Below are 20,769 nucleotides of genomic sequence, written 5' to 3'. Positions count from 1 at the left end.
TTGGCAGTGAGACCACCCTGAAACCAAATTATCATGACTTCAACACTCCCAACTGTAAATGTGACTTGTTGAACTGTTCTTGAACAAGACACTGAACTCCACACGGATGATACGTCACCCTGGATATCTGGAGTATCTGCTAAAAAACAAACAATTCCCAAATCGATGGCTCCAGACACCAAGGAGTCCTGGGAGAGTGTTGAGGTAATTTTACAATGATTTCATTTCAAAATACGGACCGTGAGAAGATGATTTTATACAAACACAGGTTACACCCTCTAGAGGGTGTAACCTGTGTTTGTATAACAAACAATATAAAACTATCATTGTTATCCATATTGTACAATATGAATCTATCAATGTTATCCAGTTCAGTTCTAAATCCTTTTAGACAAACTCTGTTGTTCTGCACAAGTAACACTTGCAATACAAGTTTCTGGAAAACCCTAAATGATTAAAAATTTTAAACATAGTTGAGTTTTACACCCATTTTCAAATAATTTTGTAAGAGCCACTGTATTAAAATGAGACTATAATGAATTCATGTCACAAGATCAAACCAAAAAAGAAGTAAAGTGTGACAAGTGACACATTCTTCTCAAAAGTTCAACGCAGCTGTTTCTATCTTGTGACTTACTGGCATTGCCAGTTGTAGTAGGTGGGAAGGGAGTGGAACATGATTTCTGCAGAAAGACCCTTTGTACTGAGAGTGTCGCACATCCTCTATTTTGGGTATTCACGGACAGATTAATGTGTGCGGGAACACACACGGAAGCAATTGGCATTATTTACTGAAAATGACGATTGGAATAAAATAAAAACCATGACAAATCAGATCATGGGCTTCCTCTAATATCACTTGTAAAAGTGAGTACAGTAACTCTGGAAAATACTGTCATCACACATAATTTGAGTTTCACTTAGCAGATGTTAATTATAATCTTTTTTATTTAATCACAGTGGTGGGACATATTTTCTGTAGCATTTTCTTGAGACCTTACAGCTAGATTTTGACAAACTTTTCATTCCTAAGAGAGTTGGGACGACATGCGCAAAACCTGATCTAACTAGTTTATATTTTAAACTGAGTGACTGCAGAGCAACAAAACAGAAACATTTTCATCACTGTAATTACTGTATGATTCTATAAATCACTTTACTAGACAGAGGTATAATGTTTCATAACGTTATGGTCCTTTTGTGTTGTGATAATATAGTACTCAGATTTTGTGAAGAAAATCCGTCTCCATTGTACTCTGCCCTTTGACAGAGGTACAGCATCCTGTACAGACATTCATTTCCTCTCAGGCTCTCTGAGTGTTTGTAAGTGTTGATTGGTCCGACCCAACCCTCTACAGTGAGGCTACATTTAGGAAGGCCAATCAGCCAGAACACAATAGCCTATTCTGACATGCTAACACGTATCTGAACTGTGACACAGTTACCTAGTTGAAACCTGCAGGGTGGAACTTTTACATATAAATGAATGTCTGTGCCAAACGAGTTCACACAATGCTGATTAACCTTATCACCGCCAGACAAATATCTGTATTTCATAGTATACCACAAGTTTTTAATCTCAGGTTGGGTTTGACATTCCTGCTCTGACCGGATGAGTGCAAACTGATGCTGCTACTAGAGACTTCCATCAGCTGAACGGGCTAACTCCAGTTAGCTCTCTACTAACTTGAATAGGGATAAAATAATTTAATCGTGCAGCTCCTCTAGACTTTCCAAATATCATAGGACTGAATGGAACAAAATTTATGATAGTGTAACAAGTTATTTCTTGGGAGTTGTGTGACACCCAAAACAATTTACCCACCGTTTTACAGTCGCAACAGTAGCGACGGAGCAGGTTATGGAGGAGCCTATGACATAAGCATGTGTCTTCAGTGTTTTTGTAATTACTGTCACTGCCAGAGGGGGGAGACAAAAGTCCCGCAGTGCAGCTTTAACATTTGTTGAAATACTGAGACTTAGCTCAGTTCAAATAGCCCTTTCATGCCAACACAGTTGACCTGAATGGGTCAACATGCGTCATCTGACCTGGCTCATCTTCCTCTAAACCTGGGTTGGTGGGACACAGGTTAACATTACTCCACTTTAGAGTAAAGGTATTTCTATTAAGGATGGTAATTATGTTTATTGTTGGTTAACTAGATTTAACTAACTACTTGATGTGTGAAGGGAAAAGAAGAAGTGGGTGATGAAAACATGCATCAGACAAGGCAGCCTACAGGCCTCAGTAGTGTTCAAACAAACTACGTCATACAATCTATCCATCCATCATACATTCCGTCCATGCTAAAAATGTCTAACAGCAGATGTGTTTATACCTGTTCCGAATGGCCACCTTGAGGTAGGTTAAAGCCTGTCGTCAAAGCCTCCTCCTAGTCGCATCACACTGCCTCTCCAATCTGTCTCTGATTCGATTCATTGCACAGTAGTCTCAAATGATTAATCGTACAAATGGGGATAACGGCACACACTTTCATAAAGCCTCCGCTCAAAGGCATTCATGGTGTTGCACTCCATTTTACAAAGTGAAAAAGATTGAAAGAAGAGAGCTTCAGAAAGAAATTCAAACCCTGCCTTCTTTCACACCTTCGCACACAGACCAATGGCTTTGTGAGTTGGGTGTGACTGTCGAATTTTCTGTTATGGAAAGTTAAAAAAAAACATTTGCCACCCAAAAAGACACTGTTAGATGATCTGACAAGCACTTTGTTTGCTAAGGCCTTACATTCTCCTCAGTCCAACATTGTTACAGTAACAAGAACTGCAGTATAGAGAAACTGGCCATACTAAATTAGAAAGAAGGGTAAAATGGAAAAAAAGAAAGTACTGATCAGGTCAAAAAATACTTGGAAACGTTTTGCCATGTTTTTTACCACAAACTTGAATGGTCTCATGAGGGGAAAGATACAACATGCTGTATGCTAAAAAAATGTTCAACATGTTTTCAAATATATGTAACTAATTTGCCAGACGCCACATCCATAGTACATTTCCCACCCTGCCATGCTCCTACTATAATCTCAAGAGGGCTGATCTCACAAAGAAGCCATTCACACTGATTTGTGCACACTCATATTCCCACACACACACACACACACACACACACACACACACACACACACACACACACACACACAATCACAAAGACACACACAGAGAACCTTCAGTCAGTCTAAACTGTAACCGAACTTGAACTCCCCCAAAACCCTGTGGTGACCGCATAAAAAGTAGTTCTCTGGTTACAAACGCGCCCGAAATAGGCCATAAGTACATATTACTCGTATCTAGTGACGTAGATTATAGTTTAGAAGTTAGTTACACGCACATGCACACGCAAAAATACACACGGCCTGTAATGAAGCCAGTACCAGGGCAAGAAGAGAACATTGTAAAAATAACAACTTATTAGTCATTTAAGACCACTGTAATCCACTGCCAAACTTTTTCTAATAGATGACCAATGCCATTGTATTTCTAATCAGTCACTAGGCTTACACACAGTCCAAGACCTGTAGTCATCTAACATTTTAAAAAAAGGCAAATTTTTTAGTGATGACAGGAGGCTCTGAATACGTTCTTACATGATTTAAGTAGACTCAAACCTTGTCAAAGCAAAAAGTAATTAAATAAGCCACTGGAAGTGATAATCATCCAATGATGACTCACAAAAGGGATCCAATGAGGACCCTTTCAACCCCTATTTTTTTACATTCAAAATTATCATTATTTCAGGCCAGTGCCGCTGAAAATATGGGTCAGGACCCGAAACAAGCCACAGGCCTATTTCTAGTGGGTTCCCGCATGAAATAAGTAATGATATGCTTTCACGAGCGAGAGAAGAATTTCTGTCTCTTCCTGGAATTGGAGGAAATAAAAAAAAAACCTGAAGGGACGTCCTCCAAGTGCAGTAGTTTTCAGAATAGCTAATCTGAGTACAGGAAACAGGCGCTAAGACTTCTGGCGCTGGTGGGCTGAACAATCAAAACAATCTCTCCATCTTCTGATTGAAGATGGGGAGGGTGGGGGATGAGAGGGAGGAGAGGGGAGGAACAAGCATGAGAGATGGAGCGAACGATAGGGACTAAGGTAAAGATTGATAGCAGGAGAGGGGGATGAGGGACAGAGACAACCAGAGTGAGAGTAAAGAAAGGAGGCCCAAGAGGAGGGAGAAAGAAAGAAAGAGCAAGAGAGAAGATGGAGAACGAAGGAAAAATTATTTTCCTCTTAACTGGCTTCTACTTTTCTTCCTTCTTAAAACTTTCTCTCCAGTCATCTTTTTGTCTTTTCTTCCCCTCTTTCTTTCTCCCTCCTCCATTTCTCTTATCTACACTCCTTTTTTTCCTCCATCCCCTCTCCCTCTCCCTCTCCCTTCCCTGCCATTCTCTTCTCCCCTCCTCCATCTGTGTATTATGGGTAGGAGTCGGGGAGAAAGTACGTGGGATTTTCCCACAGCTCGGCAGGACCAGACCCAACCCCCACCACCCACACACACACACTCATTTTCTGTCTCTCCCTCCACTCCCTCTGTCTCATGTCAGAGGGGAGTCTTGAGGAAAACCACCCATATTCCACCACCAAGTATTTTGAATGTTTGTTGGAACTTTATTCCACTCGTTGTTCCATGGACATCAACTGTGTGTTGCTATAGCAGCAGAACAATTAGAAGAAGGTTACAGAAGAAAAAATATCTCCGCCTTTGTATTAAAAGTGTGTATGTGTCATTTTAGAAATCCCTCTAATGAAATTCTTACAAAAAACCTTCGTTTCTAAAAGAGGACAACTCTGCTTTGAAATTGTATGAAGATTTTTGTATGGATTTCCCTGAGTCATAAACTTTCTCAGCTCCTGAGAGACCAGCTCTTCCTGGCCACCCATTTTCTGCCTCTTATTTGTGTCCATGTGATGGTTCCAGCTAAGCAATAGTGCCGAGAACTCCTTCTCCTCAGGTATCCAATGGTGAACTTCTCGTGAGGCATTCCCAGGCATGGTGGGATATCGAATCCTTATAATGTATTGTGGCTGGTATCAAAGAGGCATCTGAATAAGGAGCCTGAATCACCTTAACTGGTTCCTTTCAATGTAGAGGTGCAGCGATTCTAATCCAAGATCCTACCAGGATCTCTATGAATGGTATGACCAAATACCCTGCGAAGACAATTCATTTCAGCTTGTATGCTTGGTTACTATCCAGAAGTCATGGTCATAGGTGAGGATTGGCACATGAACTGTAAATCGAAGGCTTCGCATTCAGGCTTAGCTGCCTCTTGACTACAACTCCCCAGTGCAACGCCTGCGTCACTGCAGATCATGACCTCGAAGTCCGATGCCAACTGAGGACGTGCTTGACTTAATGCTGAGAATAGAAACAGAGCTCACTCTGGTTTTACAATGACCAGATGCCTTGTAGTTATGGCCCCGGGACCCCATATTTCCACAGTACCCCATGCAACACGTTGCAGAGCAAAACCATCATAAGTCTTCCATAACACATCCGTACAATAAATGTAGACTGGATGGGAAAACTCTGATGACCCCTCCAGTAACTTTGTAAGAGTGAAGAGCTGATCCATTGATCCACAGCCAGGATGGAACCTGCATTGCTCCTTTTGAATGTGACGTTACAACGTCAGCCACAACCTCCTTTCTAGCACATAAGCATCATGTTGTGACAACAGTATCACCACTGGTGCACACCCTCTGGTCCATTTTTTTTTTTTTGTAAATTGGAACTAACACTAATAATATCCAACAATATCCAGAACCTTTCAGCATCTCAAGGTGAATTTAATCAACTCCTTGCCACTGCAGTGCTTTTTGAGGTGTTCTTTGTGTCACCTTCACTAAGTGCATTTTAATTAGGGTTCAGAAGTTGCTCAAAGTGTTTCTTTCACAATCAGAAATTATCCCCATTCAGGGTTAGCAGTTCTCCTCCTTTCTCAAAAGCAGCCTGGGTGCTCTGATGGTCAAGATTAGCTTTTATAAAGTCATTCTCTATGACTTACCCATGCTCCAACACCTGAGTTTTTGCTTCTGAGACCACTCAATTGTATTTTGGGCCTCCCATTACCTGTCTATTGATTCAGGAGTAGCCAGGACAAACTAAAGCTTTCCTTTTTAAGCTTGACACTTCCTTCACCACTGGTGTCCACCAGCAGGTTCTTGAGTTGCTGTCATAGTAGGCACCAATAACCTTCTGGCCACTTAATTAGCAAGGCACCAGACCTCTTCCCCTGACTTTCCAGTTGTGTGGGTCCACATAGTAGAGGCCTCACATTATTTTATTGGGCATCTGCATGCTCCCCTCCTAGGGATGGTTCCAGGAAGGGGCCCTCATTACCCTGTTATCGGTGAGGTTGCTCCAACACACCAAAAAACTTCCCATCAAATATATAAATTTGCAAAATAGATAAACATAAATCTCTCAACAAACTGGCTTGAGAGAAAAATAAACACACACTCAAACACTCAAATCAATAGTTTGGTTATTAGTGTGCATTGAGTGTGACACTGTTGACAGTGCAGCCTGGGTCTCACACCAGGTTGTGTGTGTGTGTGTGTTTGTGCGCACCTGTTTTTCTTAGATGTGTATGAGTGTGTGATTTACCTCTGCAGCCTGTGTCTCCTGGTGCAACAATGTCAGCCCTGTCAGGTCTTCCAGGAATGAGTGGGAAGAATTAAAAACCTTGGACAGGAAGTTGAAACCTTCCCTCTCATAGTGGTCCAGGACCTGGACAAAAACACAAGAAAAACAAAAAAAAAAATCCAGATGATTTATCAGAAAAGGTAATGTGTATTGCTAGTGTGACAATACATCAATTCTCACTGAAACATCAACACTATAGGACATTATGTCTTCGTATTGGTCTTGTGCATACTGAGTATCATATTGTTTATTACACCCCCAAAATCAACAAAGTCAACAACAGTTAACCAGCATATCCTTCCCTTTTCTACCTACCTACAGAGTGACTGACAAAAAAGTAAGTAGCTGTGTTCATGGAGGCCCTTATATGGGGAATGCTTGGATGAAAAATATTTCCTCTCTTTTCCTGACAAATTCTCCTTAAGTGACCTGAAAGAGTGAATGCCATAGTCTGTGCTCCCTTTCAAACCTCTTTTTATTTGCTCAGGTGAAACAGGTGAAACTCAAAATTTCTGATTCAAGTCACAAGGGTGAAAAAAGTTCCCTAACACAACTGCACCTCTACACCTTTTACTGCACTTTAGAGTAAGAAATAAATCTGAGACATTACATGCTTGATTAAGTCCTTTTTTAATCTGATCTGTGCACTTGGAGTTGAGGGGTGAATAATGCTAATGAATTACAACACTTAAATCAAAAAACATTAAGAGGTGGCAGAAGAGCAACGTTCTCTAAAAGTGGATAATAATAATAACAATAATAATAATAATCTTTAACAGTATAAATAAAAATATGATAATAAAATATGCACCTTTGTCCCTCTGGTCCTTGGGCACAACCTTTGCAACAACTCAACACCTCTGTAAACATACTGACATGTTTTCCTTGATCTCCTACCAGTACTGACTTCAAATACCCACATCATCTCTCCACAACACATGCACACACATGCACACACACACACATGCACACACACTCTGCCCTATTGACTACCTTCCGAAGCTTGGCTGACCCTTTCATAGATGCCCACAGACCCTTCTCTGCAGGTGTAGGGTTACCTCTGCCTCAGACATCAACACACTCTGTGTCCATTACTGCTTGTGCCTTTGTGTGTGTGTGTGTGTGTGTGTGTGTGTGTTCGCAGACTGACCTGGCGTCTAGTCTTGGAGCCAGACACACCACACACAATACACACTGACGTGTCCCTCGTTCATCTTTTCAACTTCTCTTTTCTTTCCTTACTTCTCTTTTATTTCTTTTGATTCTCCACTTCCATCCATGGGATCCGTTACATGAGACGCCAACGGCTAAAACTCACTTTGTTGTAATATAGCTGCTTGTGACACAGAAAGCAACTCGATAACAGTGATGATGATTTGATAAAGTTAATAAAGTGACTCAAAGCAATGCACACAGACACCGAGTTAAACACACAACACACACTTGCATCATTGCATCTATATCCATAGTAAACATACAAGACCATGATCAATAACAGACAGAAGTTCTAGCTAGTGCTATGCTGAAGAAAAAGCTTGAAAAAATGTAAGAAAATTGAAAATATCAGCAAATTTTCAGATCAGATGGGATTGTGAATTATGACCAAAAATTGCACCTACATCAATTACTGTATGAATTTAGATATTTTTAAGTAAAAATTACATGTTGTAATAGCACATTTCCATCATGGTGTAGTTGATACTGCTTGGTAAAAAACAGAAATCATTTGTAGAAAAATGTTCTTGTGGTGGATTGAAGCATCTAAAATTCAAATTGCTCTCTGAGTTGCATCACTGTGGCGAAAGTTTTGTGGGAAATATGCAGTAAGGTCAAAAGCACATGTGGACGCACGGAGTGGAACTGATATCAAACTTTCACAAGATGCCAGATGGGTTTTAGTCGCGATCACACACTGCTGACAGGAAAAAAAAACAATTAAGTCAAGCTACAAACACACAGAGTCATCAACATCTGGATTAGATGGTGCACTACACATACTGTACATACAGTGTACACACACATATGTGATGCACACGTGTACATATGGACTTGTCCTATAGCTTCCTTCCTTATGGAGCCACATAAAGTTCTACCCTCTAGCTTTATTTGACAGTCATGATGTTTTTTCTTTTTGAAGTTGTGTAATTGAAATTATCCCACTAGTACTAGCGGTGTCATGTGCTTGCTTGCTTGCATGTGTGTGTGTGTGTGTGTGTGTGTGTGTGTGTGTGTGTGGCATCTTTAAACATATCAAACATACATTTGGTGGTCCTGGTGGCTCAGAGGGCTTTTATCTTAAGTGGTAAACTTACAAAACAAAGTGTACGGACTGTTTTTCAAAGCATATATAGTAGACGTTTTCGACTGAAAGTCACATAGAATAAAATTGTAGCGTGCATTTTACATAACCAACATCATTTAGTAATTGTTTGAATACTAACAGAAGTAGTATTATTCGTAGTAGTATTAGTAATGATGTAAGGAGATTTCAGAATACAAGAGATAATCGTTAACACTCGTGAATGGTTTAATTTTCGACTAACACACACCTAATGAATGAAATGTTTCGAGGTTCTTGTTGAGTGGTTTGGCCATAATCGGACACTTACTGTACACTGAGTCCTATGAGTAAACAGTTCCTGGTGACTCACTAGCTTTGACTTCCCGGTTAACATATATGGTCTACATGTACTGACTCATCAAATAACCACACAGGCCTTCTGGTATTTCAGAGAAACAGCACATTACACAGGAAGCAAAGCTCAAAGTATTCTTAATAAAAAAAAAGACATAAAACATTCCTAACTGATGAAAATTTTGCAGTTGCATAACTTTAAAGATAAATAAAAACACAGCAATCATTCAGTCCATAAAACATCAGGAAATAGTGTCACAATTCCCAGCAGACCAAGATAAGGTCTTTAAATTGCCTGTTTTATGTAACTATCAGTCTATAAGAATAATAACAGATAATCTGCCTATTATTTTGTGATTAATAGATTAACTGTTTGGTCTTTAAAATGTTAGAAAATGCTGCAAAATGCCCATCACTTTTTCTCTGATGCCCAAAGTATTCAAATGTCTTTTTTTAGTCTAACAGTCCAATGCCCAAAGATATCCAGTTTAATATCACATAATACAAAGAAATGTAGCACAACTCCACATGTAAGAAGCTGGAACTATGAAATGTTAATGATTAATCAATCTGATTATCAGATGAATTGTTCCCAGTTAATTTTTCTGTCAATCGACTAATCAATGAATTGACTAGTCTCATCTCTAAGATGTATAATCCATTATTAGGAGACACTGAATTCATGGTAAGACTACATACACACTCAAAAGCGGACATAACACTGAACCTCAGTGTAATAGTACACATCTCATAACACAATCACAAATCACTATAAGTGTATTTTAGATTCTTTCAAGAGGTTTTAATGTTTGACAAGAGGAGTTGTGTGCATGTCCACATAACCACAATGGGACCACTGAGATCAACTTGAATGCGGTTTTAATCTTTAACAATCTGTGACATGAACACAATTTACAACACTTATTAAAGAGGACATAATATGCACGTTCCCAGGTCTATGTTTATTCTGGGGCTCTACTGGAATATATGGGCATGATTTACAATTTAAAAGAAACTTCTTGTTTATCTCATACTGGCCCTTTATGCAGCCCCTCAGTTCAGCCTCTGTCTGCAACAGGCTGCTTTAGCTCCTGTCTCTTTAAGCCCGCTGTGTTCTGATTGGTTAGCTCCGGGAAGCTCTGTCCCGACAAACTTCCAGCCGTTCCGAAGGCTACGTAAACAAACAATAGTAGTAGGATTTCACTTCTTTTTCTCATTTTTTGCTCAAAATGGAAACTTCTCAAATACATCTGTACATGTTTGAGCCCAAATCTGATTTCAAAATATGGACAGTGCATATAACCAATGGAACAACCTTAGCAACAAAGGCTACAGATTGAACAGCCATTTGTGGGCATGTTTGATGGACATACATAGACAGCCAACATTATAACTCTATCTACATGACAGAAAATCACAAAAAGCACGTTATGTCCCCTTTAAAAGTTTAAAAGGAAAGACCATCTTAACTGAAAAACACTGTGAGCTGTGTTAGTGATCAGTTTTAAGTCTGTTAAAAAAACATTGCATTGCAAATTTAAAAAATGTTCTTGCTATTAATAGTGCTAGCATATTTGGTAGTGTTAGTACAAGTAGTTGTAGTAAGAGGTGTCTGGCACCATTTTAGACAAAGCCACGTCAGCTGTGATTTACTCTCTGGCGTGTAGTTTTATTGGCTCACAGCCCTAGAAAGAGTTAGGAAATACACACACACAGACACACACACAGAGTGAAAAAGCCCCAACTCTACAGGAACTGCTCCAGCCCAGACAGGGGCTGAATTGTTTTGTTTCCATAGTGACCTGGCAGCACACAGCTGACTGCGGCACACAGACAGACATGCACTCGCTCACTCACACACACACACACACACACATACAGAGTGAAGACAAAGACACACACACATTACAGTGGACGGACTGATAGATGGACAGAGGGACACACAAAAGGGAGGGGAGATATGGGGGAGGGAGAACAGGAAGGGAAAAAAAGGTAAGACAGGAGAGGAAAAGAGCGGAGAGATGGAAGGAAGAGGGAGAGGTGAAATCGGAGGACGCTGGAAAAAGAAAAGACAGATAATCAAATGCAAAACAGAGAGGGAAAATGTGTGGGTGGGATTAACCAAATCAAAACATATTCACCAATTTCACTACATAACCTTTATCCCTGCTGCAGCAGAAGGATCGTCTTTCCCAACTCATGTTGTTCATTGTTCATGACTACACACGCTTCACCCAATCCCTATCAAACCATATGAACCCTCTGTGCAGACCAAATAATCTCATCAGTCACACAGGCTGAAACATGACACCTTAAGATGGGGTGGAACTCCACTTACTTCTTTTTTTTTTTTTTTTTTTTCTCAGAAGCAGCGTAGGTGGAGAAAACTTTAAACTTTTAGCTTACAAGCCGGCCAGCTCCCTCCCTCCCCCCCCCCCCTCTGCCTCTTGGTTTCTCCCTCTCTCTGTCTGTCTGTCTTCACATGAAAGTGATAGATCTGGGGCTTTATGACCTCTTTATAGACACAAAGACTGCATTGAGATCAGGAGAGAAAGAGAGAGAGAGAGAGAGAGTGAACCAGTCCTCCACTCATCACAACACCCTTTCTTGAGCCCTGCACTTCCTCTCTTTACCCACCCCTCCTTCCCTTTCTTTCCCTCTACCTTTTTTTTTTTTTGAAAAAAACTTTCTCCCTCTTTAAGTTATAGTTTTCTCTTCCTCCCTCTGGTCTTACACTAACGTACACGAACCAATCACATCACTGGATGCTGCTAACCGCAAGGCCACTTGGGGTACTGATTGGCCAGTTGGCTGTGGACCAATGACAACGCGGTAAAATAAAAAAAAATTAAAAACAACACAAAGACAATTTCTCCCACCCCAATTGGCTGATTTAGGATATGTGGACCCTTCAACAACCCATCTTTACACACACACATACACACACACACACAGAGAGAAAGCAGTGTTGGGAGCTAAATCTACTCATACGACAGTCACTGACATCAATGAGCAACTGCTGCCTGATTGCTACCATATGGTTTTACCAGCTTTTCTCTGCGTGTGTGTGTGTGTGTGTGCGTCTTCAGTATTCCTCAAGGAACAACATTTCAACACAGCTCTACTGACTTAACAATGTGGAAATGGGAGAGATGGGAATCCCCCTCTTTCTGCTAAGGCTGCATTTTGTGTTTCAAAACAACTGTGTCACATAGTAACTGATCCTGATCTGATAAGCAAATCCAAACCTGCTTATCCTCATCTACTTTTCAATCAATCTTTCTTGCAAAATCTCAGTTTACGGTCAAAACACCGCCTTGTTACTAAACTGGACTTGAAAACACATCATTTGAACTACTAAGTTACAATTTGTGCCACTTACAATGGGTGAGCAGGCAGTGCATTTGTCAAAGGCCAGGCTGGCAGGCAGGACGTTGTCAAACCTCGAGAGGAAGCCTCGGATCTGTGGAGGAGAAGTCAACAAGTCAAAAAACTTGACTGACATGAAACAGAGGAGCAGAATAAAGCATTAACACTCTTGTACAAAACCACATGTACATTATTTATTAACCATAAAGACATAAACAGATGAAATCACCAGATAACTACGATAAAAATAAGCTGTTCTTTGGTTTTATAGTGGGTTAAATGGGTGCATTTTGGGCCAATCGACTCTAAATTGTGAGAAAAAAAGTTTGTTTATGCCTTTATTCCTTATATGGAAAACTAAATATAACAGTAGTAAAGTAGTAAACATTAAATCTGGCACTTGAAAATTTGGAAGCAGTTTGACTTCCTGTTTTTCATGTTTGAAAAACATGCCAAGAGCTCCATCTGGTGTCGGAGAGTTTTCAAAGAAACACTTACAGTGCATCTCTCACTGCTGAGAGCCTTCATTCCTATTTATGTAATAAATAATTATGCCTAATTATGCCCCTCCGCACGCACACACACACACACACACACACACACACACACACACATTGACAAATCTGTAGCGACACATGCTGAAACACCACTCATCCCCGATATATTCTTTTCATCGCTTCCCTCCTCCTCTCTTACACCCACATCCTCCTGTTTTTTTTTTTTCTTAAATAAAAGCTTTACCCCATTATGTTTTTCTGGTGACGCACACAGACCCGAGTATGAAATGACTTCCTGACTATAATTATCTGGTGGTGAAACAGACAAATATATCGAACATTTGTGACCAATTACTGTGTAATGCACGTCAATTGAACAGGGGTGGAAGTTAAAAGCTTTCAGTTCTTGGCTGGGCTTTTTAACTCTGCAACATCTTCATTCACCCCCATTTTAATTCCTCTTTATGGAGCCAAATTTGCACTACCCCGGGTTATTTGGTAGTGGTAGTGCTATCAGGTTAAGATCTCAAAATGTGCCGCTGACAATCAAATATAATGCGGTACAGTGCTTCATCTTGCAAAGAGCGAGTCAGACCAATGAGGAAGTGTGGGCAAGTGTGATAGACTTGAACAGACAATTAGCTCGACTCAAATCTACACAGCCGTTATACAGCATATACATTGAGTAGAAAAAGCACAGATATGTACATATTGTAAGTAGAAATATATATTTTCCTGCTATGGTGCTTGTATGCTTACTGTAATTAGATAACCAAAGGCATGGTATTAATTTTTATATTGTATACTAACAGTTTCATGAACCTGTTCCCTCACTTTTTAAACTGATATTTGCTGTTTTGTAAAATTTTACTTGTTTTTGTTGATATTATTTCTGTTTTGTAAACTCTATTTTATTTTTTATTTTATGTAAATATGAATCTTGGTGTTACTATCATTGCTTATTTGATGCTTTTAATGTGATGCACTTTGTAACTTTTGTATTGAGAGTACTCTATAAATAAATCTTACTTACTTATTTAAGAAGGCAAAGTCCAGACGCAGAGTCCTGAGTTTAAAAGCGCCTTATTGCTGCAGTTGTTCACAAACTGAGTTACACCACTGCATTAAAGATCTATTTTATTTTACTGTCAAATGTATTGTCTGCATCTGACACTGAAGTGTGATGCAATATCAGCCATTCTTTGAAGCCAACGGAAATCTCTTGCACTCTGTATTGTAAATTTACCCCAAATAAGAGTACTCCCCTGGATTTTAGTTATGGTCAGAGAAAAAAAAATGCTTGGTGAGTTTTGTGACAGAGCTTGAACTTTTTCCTCAAGACAATACAACCAATTCCAGAGGCAAAAATGTAAGATGGTGAATATGATGTATTTATGCAAGAAAAGAGGGTTACACGGTGCTCAAAATTGTCCTACAGTATATATTTGCACTTACTTCAATCACTTGTAAATAAATCATAAATACATCATGTAGTTACTATACATCACCACAAGCTGTCACTGTGGCATCACAGAAAAGATTCAGCTTCAAACTACCCAACTGCAGAATGTAGTAATAGCATAGATTAATGCATGAACGGGTATTCCAGCCATGATATATACAAACACCTGACACACAAACATGCAAACAATCACACCCTTATGCATATTATTTACCCTGAATTATTCTCCCTGACCATCACTATCCTATTTCCTAATCACTCCCTCTCAGCACATTTGCATGCCATTTTTCTCTGGATTATTTGGTTGAAATACCATGAGCAGCAGAGGTGTCAAACAAATGGCAGAAATTCAGATTCTCAGGGTGATGATGATGCAAATGGAGAAGGTGAGACACTTAAGTATGTGTCAACAGACAGTAAGCAAAAGAGCACAGTTTGGATAGCTGTGAATCATCTACTCTTCTATTTAGAGATCCTCCAGTTCAGACTATATAATTGTTTCAACTATGCTTATTATGTTTTATAAAAGGTTTTGTTTTCAGAGAAGCATTCTCAGAAAAATATTCCTTTAAATAGGGGTCTTTTTGAAATCAGGTTGGACCATTTACCGTAGGACTGCCCTTCAGGTTTTGGTCAACTAGGACATTTTTAGTAGATTTTTTTTTTATTGTCATGATTTTTTTTGTCTTTTTACTCAGAGATTAATGCAGAAAAAAAAATCTTTTGACTGAAATTATTTTAAAGCCACAGCCAAGTCATATTACCCATCTGCAATTTGTTAAACATGTGACAGGTTACATTACTTGATGCCTGCTAAACAAATAACACAATATGTAAAATTATGAGATTTCAGCACCACTTCACACATAACCATTGCTGCTGTTCTCTAATGCAGCCATCAAGTTTAAATACTCTAGACCAATAGAGTTTTAAGGGAAGAAGATGCTTTTGAACAGCTTTTCTGTTGCCAGTTTTCTTTTTTGTCATTTCAATGCCATTTTCAATCTTTTTTTGCAAAGCTTGTCTCAGTTTTTACTCTTTCAAATAATCAACCACATACATAACTTTTCAGTATATGTGTTTTTATTTTTCTTATTGATTAATTATTATACACATAAGATTAAAAAAAGATAACTGTTCTGACTTATTTCATGAATTTGCCCAATTTGCATAGTATGATAATAAAAATAAAGGTTATAATACAGAAATATATTGCATGTGGGTCTATATTAATAAGTTTCATTATCATAGAAGAACAGTATTTATTTTGTTTCTATTCAACTTTGGTGCCTGATTTTAAAACACATCCACCCACACTCACATTTAGGTTATTAAGATATTTCCTAGAGGCTCATATTGGGCCTACTAGTACAGAGAAAATGGATATAAAGTAGGGATGTCAATGATCAATCAATCGGATAATTTCTGTTAATTATTCAACCAATTAATAATATATTAACCGATAATGCAGAAGACAAGGGACGTGTGTAACTGTCAGAAAATATTCTGCAGATTTTCTGTAGTATGTGGTTTCGCCTCCAGGTGGAGTCATAAGAATTGCGCAAACTATAAAACAAACGCACCTCCCTGTCTTCCAAGGAAAATAAAAGTCACAGCGTACCTCGATCTGCTCACTGTGTCGTGTTGATGAACACTGAGGCATTAAGTTGTGAAAGTTCACGGAGTTGTTTGGCGGCTATATGGTTTAGGTACCTGAGGCTCATGCTAATGCTAAACCAACATTTTTAACAGAAACAGCTGTTCGGTTAATGCAGGCTGGGGTTGAGTGTCAGATAACAGGACTCTAATTACACATGCTTCCAACAAAATCAACACAAAAAAGTCGAATTGTATATGCAACATTCCCCTGTTCTAAGTATAAATGCATTTTAGCTGTGGCAGTAAATGGACTGATAAAGTTGGTGCGACAGTATTTGTACATCTGTTGCAGCTGAGCAGCTGTTTCCAGCAGCTGGACTAACATTAGCTACAGTGAACATACACTCCATCATGTAGATCAGGTCAGCAGATAAACCAATAAGACTGATATCCATTGCGAGGAGATTGGGGTAACATGTTTTACATTTACACTGTAACATTATAATACCCACTGTACCTAAAAATTACATATATTTATTTTAGTCTAAAATACAAAATTTGCCTTAGCAGCAAAGACTACAGAACAGGAGGCCGATCTGACGTCATCACGAGGAGGAATTAGAGGTAACATTACAAAAGAAGCCTGGGCTTTTTATGTTCACCTCAAACTTTGGACTTTTGACCATGTTAAACATCCAACATCATAACAGTATATAAATAACAGAAAATCACAAAAAGCACGACATGTTCCCCTTAAAGGGTCATTGTTATTCATGGAAGATGAGAGTTGTGACGTTATACTAATATTCACACGTATGTTTTGACAGATTTCTAAACAGATCAATTTATAGATTAGTGAAAGCAATCCCCTATTAGTCATGTGCAAAATTAATTGACCTTTAAATGTGCTTATAAATCCATCTCATCCTCATAAAACCAGACACAAAGCCATTCCACATAACTGTTAAAAACTCATAGTTATATACGAAAACGATGGCCAAGGGCAGACCATAGACAAACGGATACAAGAGGGCACACATCCAGAGAAGCACCAGTATAACCTCAGTATATAACCTCACCAACTCACTGATTATCGTTATGTATAAAGCTCTGAATTTCCCTAACTAAAGAGCTGAACGACCCACTGCTTCTAGCTAATACTGGTCTGACCACAACAATGGTGCTCGTTGACCTATCAAATTGAATTAATTATGTTCTCTGCTAACACCAGCACTTCAGACTTTTTTTATGGTATGTAATGGTGTGCCACAGGGCTTTATCCTCGATCCACTTCTACTTTCAAGTATCTTAATTCATAAAAAAGACCGAACAGGATTCATTCCAGCAGATAATAGCCAAAGACATGCACACAGTATCTGAAGTCAAAGCTACATATCATACACAAATTGCTTGTATTTATATTCTAGGTCAGACAATGCAAATATTTCTATCTTAACTAAGGTGGTTTTAGGGTATGTGGAGTCCTGTGTTTGAGGTTTGATCCTTATCTTTTGTTTTAAACACACTGAGTAATCACACAGTGACCAAAATAGAAACTCCAGTACATTGTCATATAAACAAAAGCAACAGTTGTGAAATTAATAACACGTCTGTGAATCTTGTCATTCTAAATTGTTGTCGACACAGTCAGAGATGTGTTGATGTTGGTGTTGTACTGAGGTAAGGTCCTAATATTTTGCTACTCCATATGTTCAGATGAGGTAGACAAAATATTAGAATCAAGAATTTGTATAATGCTGTCCAAAGAAAGCATCACTACTGTGAACAGCTTCAAAATGAACCCAAGGATTGAGTTACCATTGTATTGCATTTCACTACATTATGCAGGTCCTTCCATTTTTCTGTTTACTTAGTTTACATAATAACAGAATAACAGCTTGATTTCTCACTTGCAGAACACAGCTTAAATATCATTCATTCTTTATGTGCCAAATGCTGAGACATTGAGTGATGATAAGAGATGCTATTGTCTCTTGATTATTGCTATTCTCTGGCCGATCAAAAACTGTTCAAAATGCTGACGCAAGACAGGTGACCTAGACCAGAGTTACATATTATCTACATCCTGACCTCCTTCAGCAAGATCTGGTTAAATACGTCATGCACTCGCAACATGTAGCTCGTCACCACTTGTTACCCTATATATTGAGTTTGTCATTGAGGGTTTCGCAATCTCAGGAAGCAGACTCTTGTCTGTTCCAGCAATTGAAAAAAAAAAAAAAAAAAGCAACAAGCAGCAGCGTTTTCTCCATCATCCCTTGCTTTTTGCATTGATTGATCCACAGTATGTTGTAGGTAACATGGTGTTTAAATCATTGTTATTTACAATTATTATTTAAATTGTGCATATCAGTTGCCGGTCAACATGACTGCTGTTTTTCTGTCTATTTGTTTGTCAAGGCCTTAGAGTAAAATAAATAAAACACACATATTGGCTTTGTTAAGTATACTTTTGACAATTTTTGACCATTTGCCTTATCCATGAAACCATTTTTGGTTGTGCTTGATGCACAGTGAAACCAAAGTGGGGACACCAATTTTGTCTCACTGAGTCAGCTCGCGTGTTTTCAAAAATTTGCTCCCAAATCTGGCTTACAACAGGCACTCACGCACACACACACACACACACACACGCACACATGCACACACACACGCACAGGAACCTCCTTTGCAGTACTGTGTCAGTAAACAACAGTGTCCTTCTCATTATAGAACAGAGTGCTCTATCCTGAGAGAACCACTTTTATTTCTATAGCAACCCCGCAAGTAGGAGAATTCACAGACTGAAATGATCCACTTAAGTATACAAGAACAGAAAGAAAAGAGGCCATTTCAGAATTTAAGGCTTATAATTGCACACAGATATGGAGTCATAGCTAACACAGGGACACAATCTATTGGATTGGATGAGACATATGGAGGTAAATGAACGAACAGAATGTCCTCATTATGAAACATGTGCATGCATGATGTCTGACCTGATGTGGCACTAGACCCAGGGAGGTGGGAGGTTCATTCATTCTGTCATCACTGCTGCTGGCCACTGCATAGCCTCTGGATGATGAGACAAAGAGAGAGAGAGTAGGAGAGAGCGAAAGAGAAAGAGAGAGAGAGAGAGAGAGAGAGGGAGGATGATACAGTATATTTGGCACCTTTTTTATTTATTTTATTTTCTTTATTAAGCCTTTTGAATTTGAATTTAAATTTGAAAGAAAGAGAGAAAAGGGGCAGCAAAACTCCCTGTACGCCCCACAACAGTACACATTTACACATTTGATGTCAGATATGAAAATGCAATGTCACAAAACATTTAATTTAGTCAACTTTATTGAGAACTCTAGCTCAAACATTAAAAACTTTTATATTTTACATGAGATGTAAAAGCTCCTGCTTACCAATAAATCCAGCCACATTTAAAATATTTGACTCTCAACAGAATTACCCAACAATAACGAAGATATCAAGTCTCACACTGTGCACAGACTGGTTTTGTTAAGTACGAAATGTCAGTCAAACTACTGCAACATTAATCCCTGCGTGGCAATTTTCTAAGACCCATGCTTGTTCCAAGGTAAAATTCCATATGAAAGCTAGAGTACGGGCCTTAAAAGGGGATGGGAATGCGGGTTACAGAGAAAGGAGAAAACACATCTATAGAGTGATGAACACGGACGCAGAGAGGGCAGATGCAAGAAAAGGAGATCTTAGTGTGAAGTAAGGAGTTACACAACAATAGAGGTACAGAGCCTACACAGAAACTCTTCTTCTCATCTTTGCTCTCTAAGCTTTTTATCCAGGATAGGCAGAGCAGCTCTGTGACGGCTTATAACATCTCAAAACACTCCAAGAGAAAATGGCTGTCTTATCAGGCCCAGCAAGCAGCCACTTTGGTATGACTTTCACTGAAACTGGCACACACTATTACAGTGCCACAAAGACATATGTATACACACCCGTGCACATGAACACACACTTAATAAGCATGAAAACATCCCCATTAGTGACTCGAAATATAGAGCTAGTACAGACTGGGGAGCTGACTTAATCACTGTGTTAGAACTTTTGAAGCATAAAAGTAAGAGACTTCACTACAAAACTGCAACAGGGATTTTTAAGATTCAAGGAGCTATTTTACAACCATAGTAAAGAAATATGCTACCTGCAGTGCAGTAAGACTTTTGCTGCAGTGCTGCTTCATCAAAAAGCAAAAGTAAGCAAGTAAAGTCCTGAAAGTTTAGGAGCCTCAACCTCAAAGGCACAATCTCCTTTATTTTTAAGTATGGAGCAAAGTACCACCAAAAATCCCTGACCACAGGACCCCAGTCATCTGCTGATGATCAAAAAAGCTGAGCCTGAACATGCAGAGCTGTAAAAGTGATAGCAAAGACCTTTTACTGAATTCTGATTTTCACTGAGTGTAAAACTAAAAAGAACAAGATATACCTTCAAATCAACTAATTATTTAGAGGTTGTTTGGGTTAGGTGAACAGAAAATTAAAATTAAAGAGAAACTATTAAGGTG

General features: G+C 38.9%; 1 protein-coding gene across 3 annotated transcripts in view; it reads right to left on the bottom strand.

Moving 5' to 3' along the window:
* The window catches only part of atg7 (ATG7 autophagy related 7 homolog (S. cerevisiae)), a 77,159-nt gene that overhangs the window by 29,179 nt on the left and 27,211 nt on the right, over nucleotides 1–20,769 (bottom strand). For all 3 annotated transcript variants that reach the window (XM_067586920.1, XM_067586919.1, XM_067586921.1), the window contains exons 16-18: nucleotides 19,226–19,301; nucleotides 12,682–12,762; nucleotides 6,626–6,748 (exon numbers count right to left, since the gene is read on the bottom strand). In XM_067586920.1, coding sequence (XP_067443021.1) covers nucleotides 6,626–6,748; nucleotides 12,682–12,762; nucleotides 19,226–19,301 — 280 coding nt within the window. The remainder of the gene's footprint in view (nucleotides 1–6,625; nucleotides 6,749–12,681; nucleotides 12,763–19,225; nucleotides 19,302–20,769) is intronic.

Source organism: Thunnus thynnus, chromosome 4 (assembly GCF_963924715.1).
Source record: "Thunnus thynnus chromosome 4, fThuThy2.1, whole genome shotgun sequence".
Taxonomy (NCBI): domain Eukaryota; kingdom Metazoa; phylum Chordata; class Actinopteri; order Scombriformes; family Scombridae; genus Thunnus; species Thunnus thynnus.
Note: the sequence above shows the minus strand (reverse complement) of the source record. Positions and strands in the feature narration are given on the sequence as shown.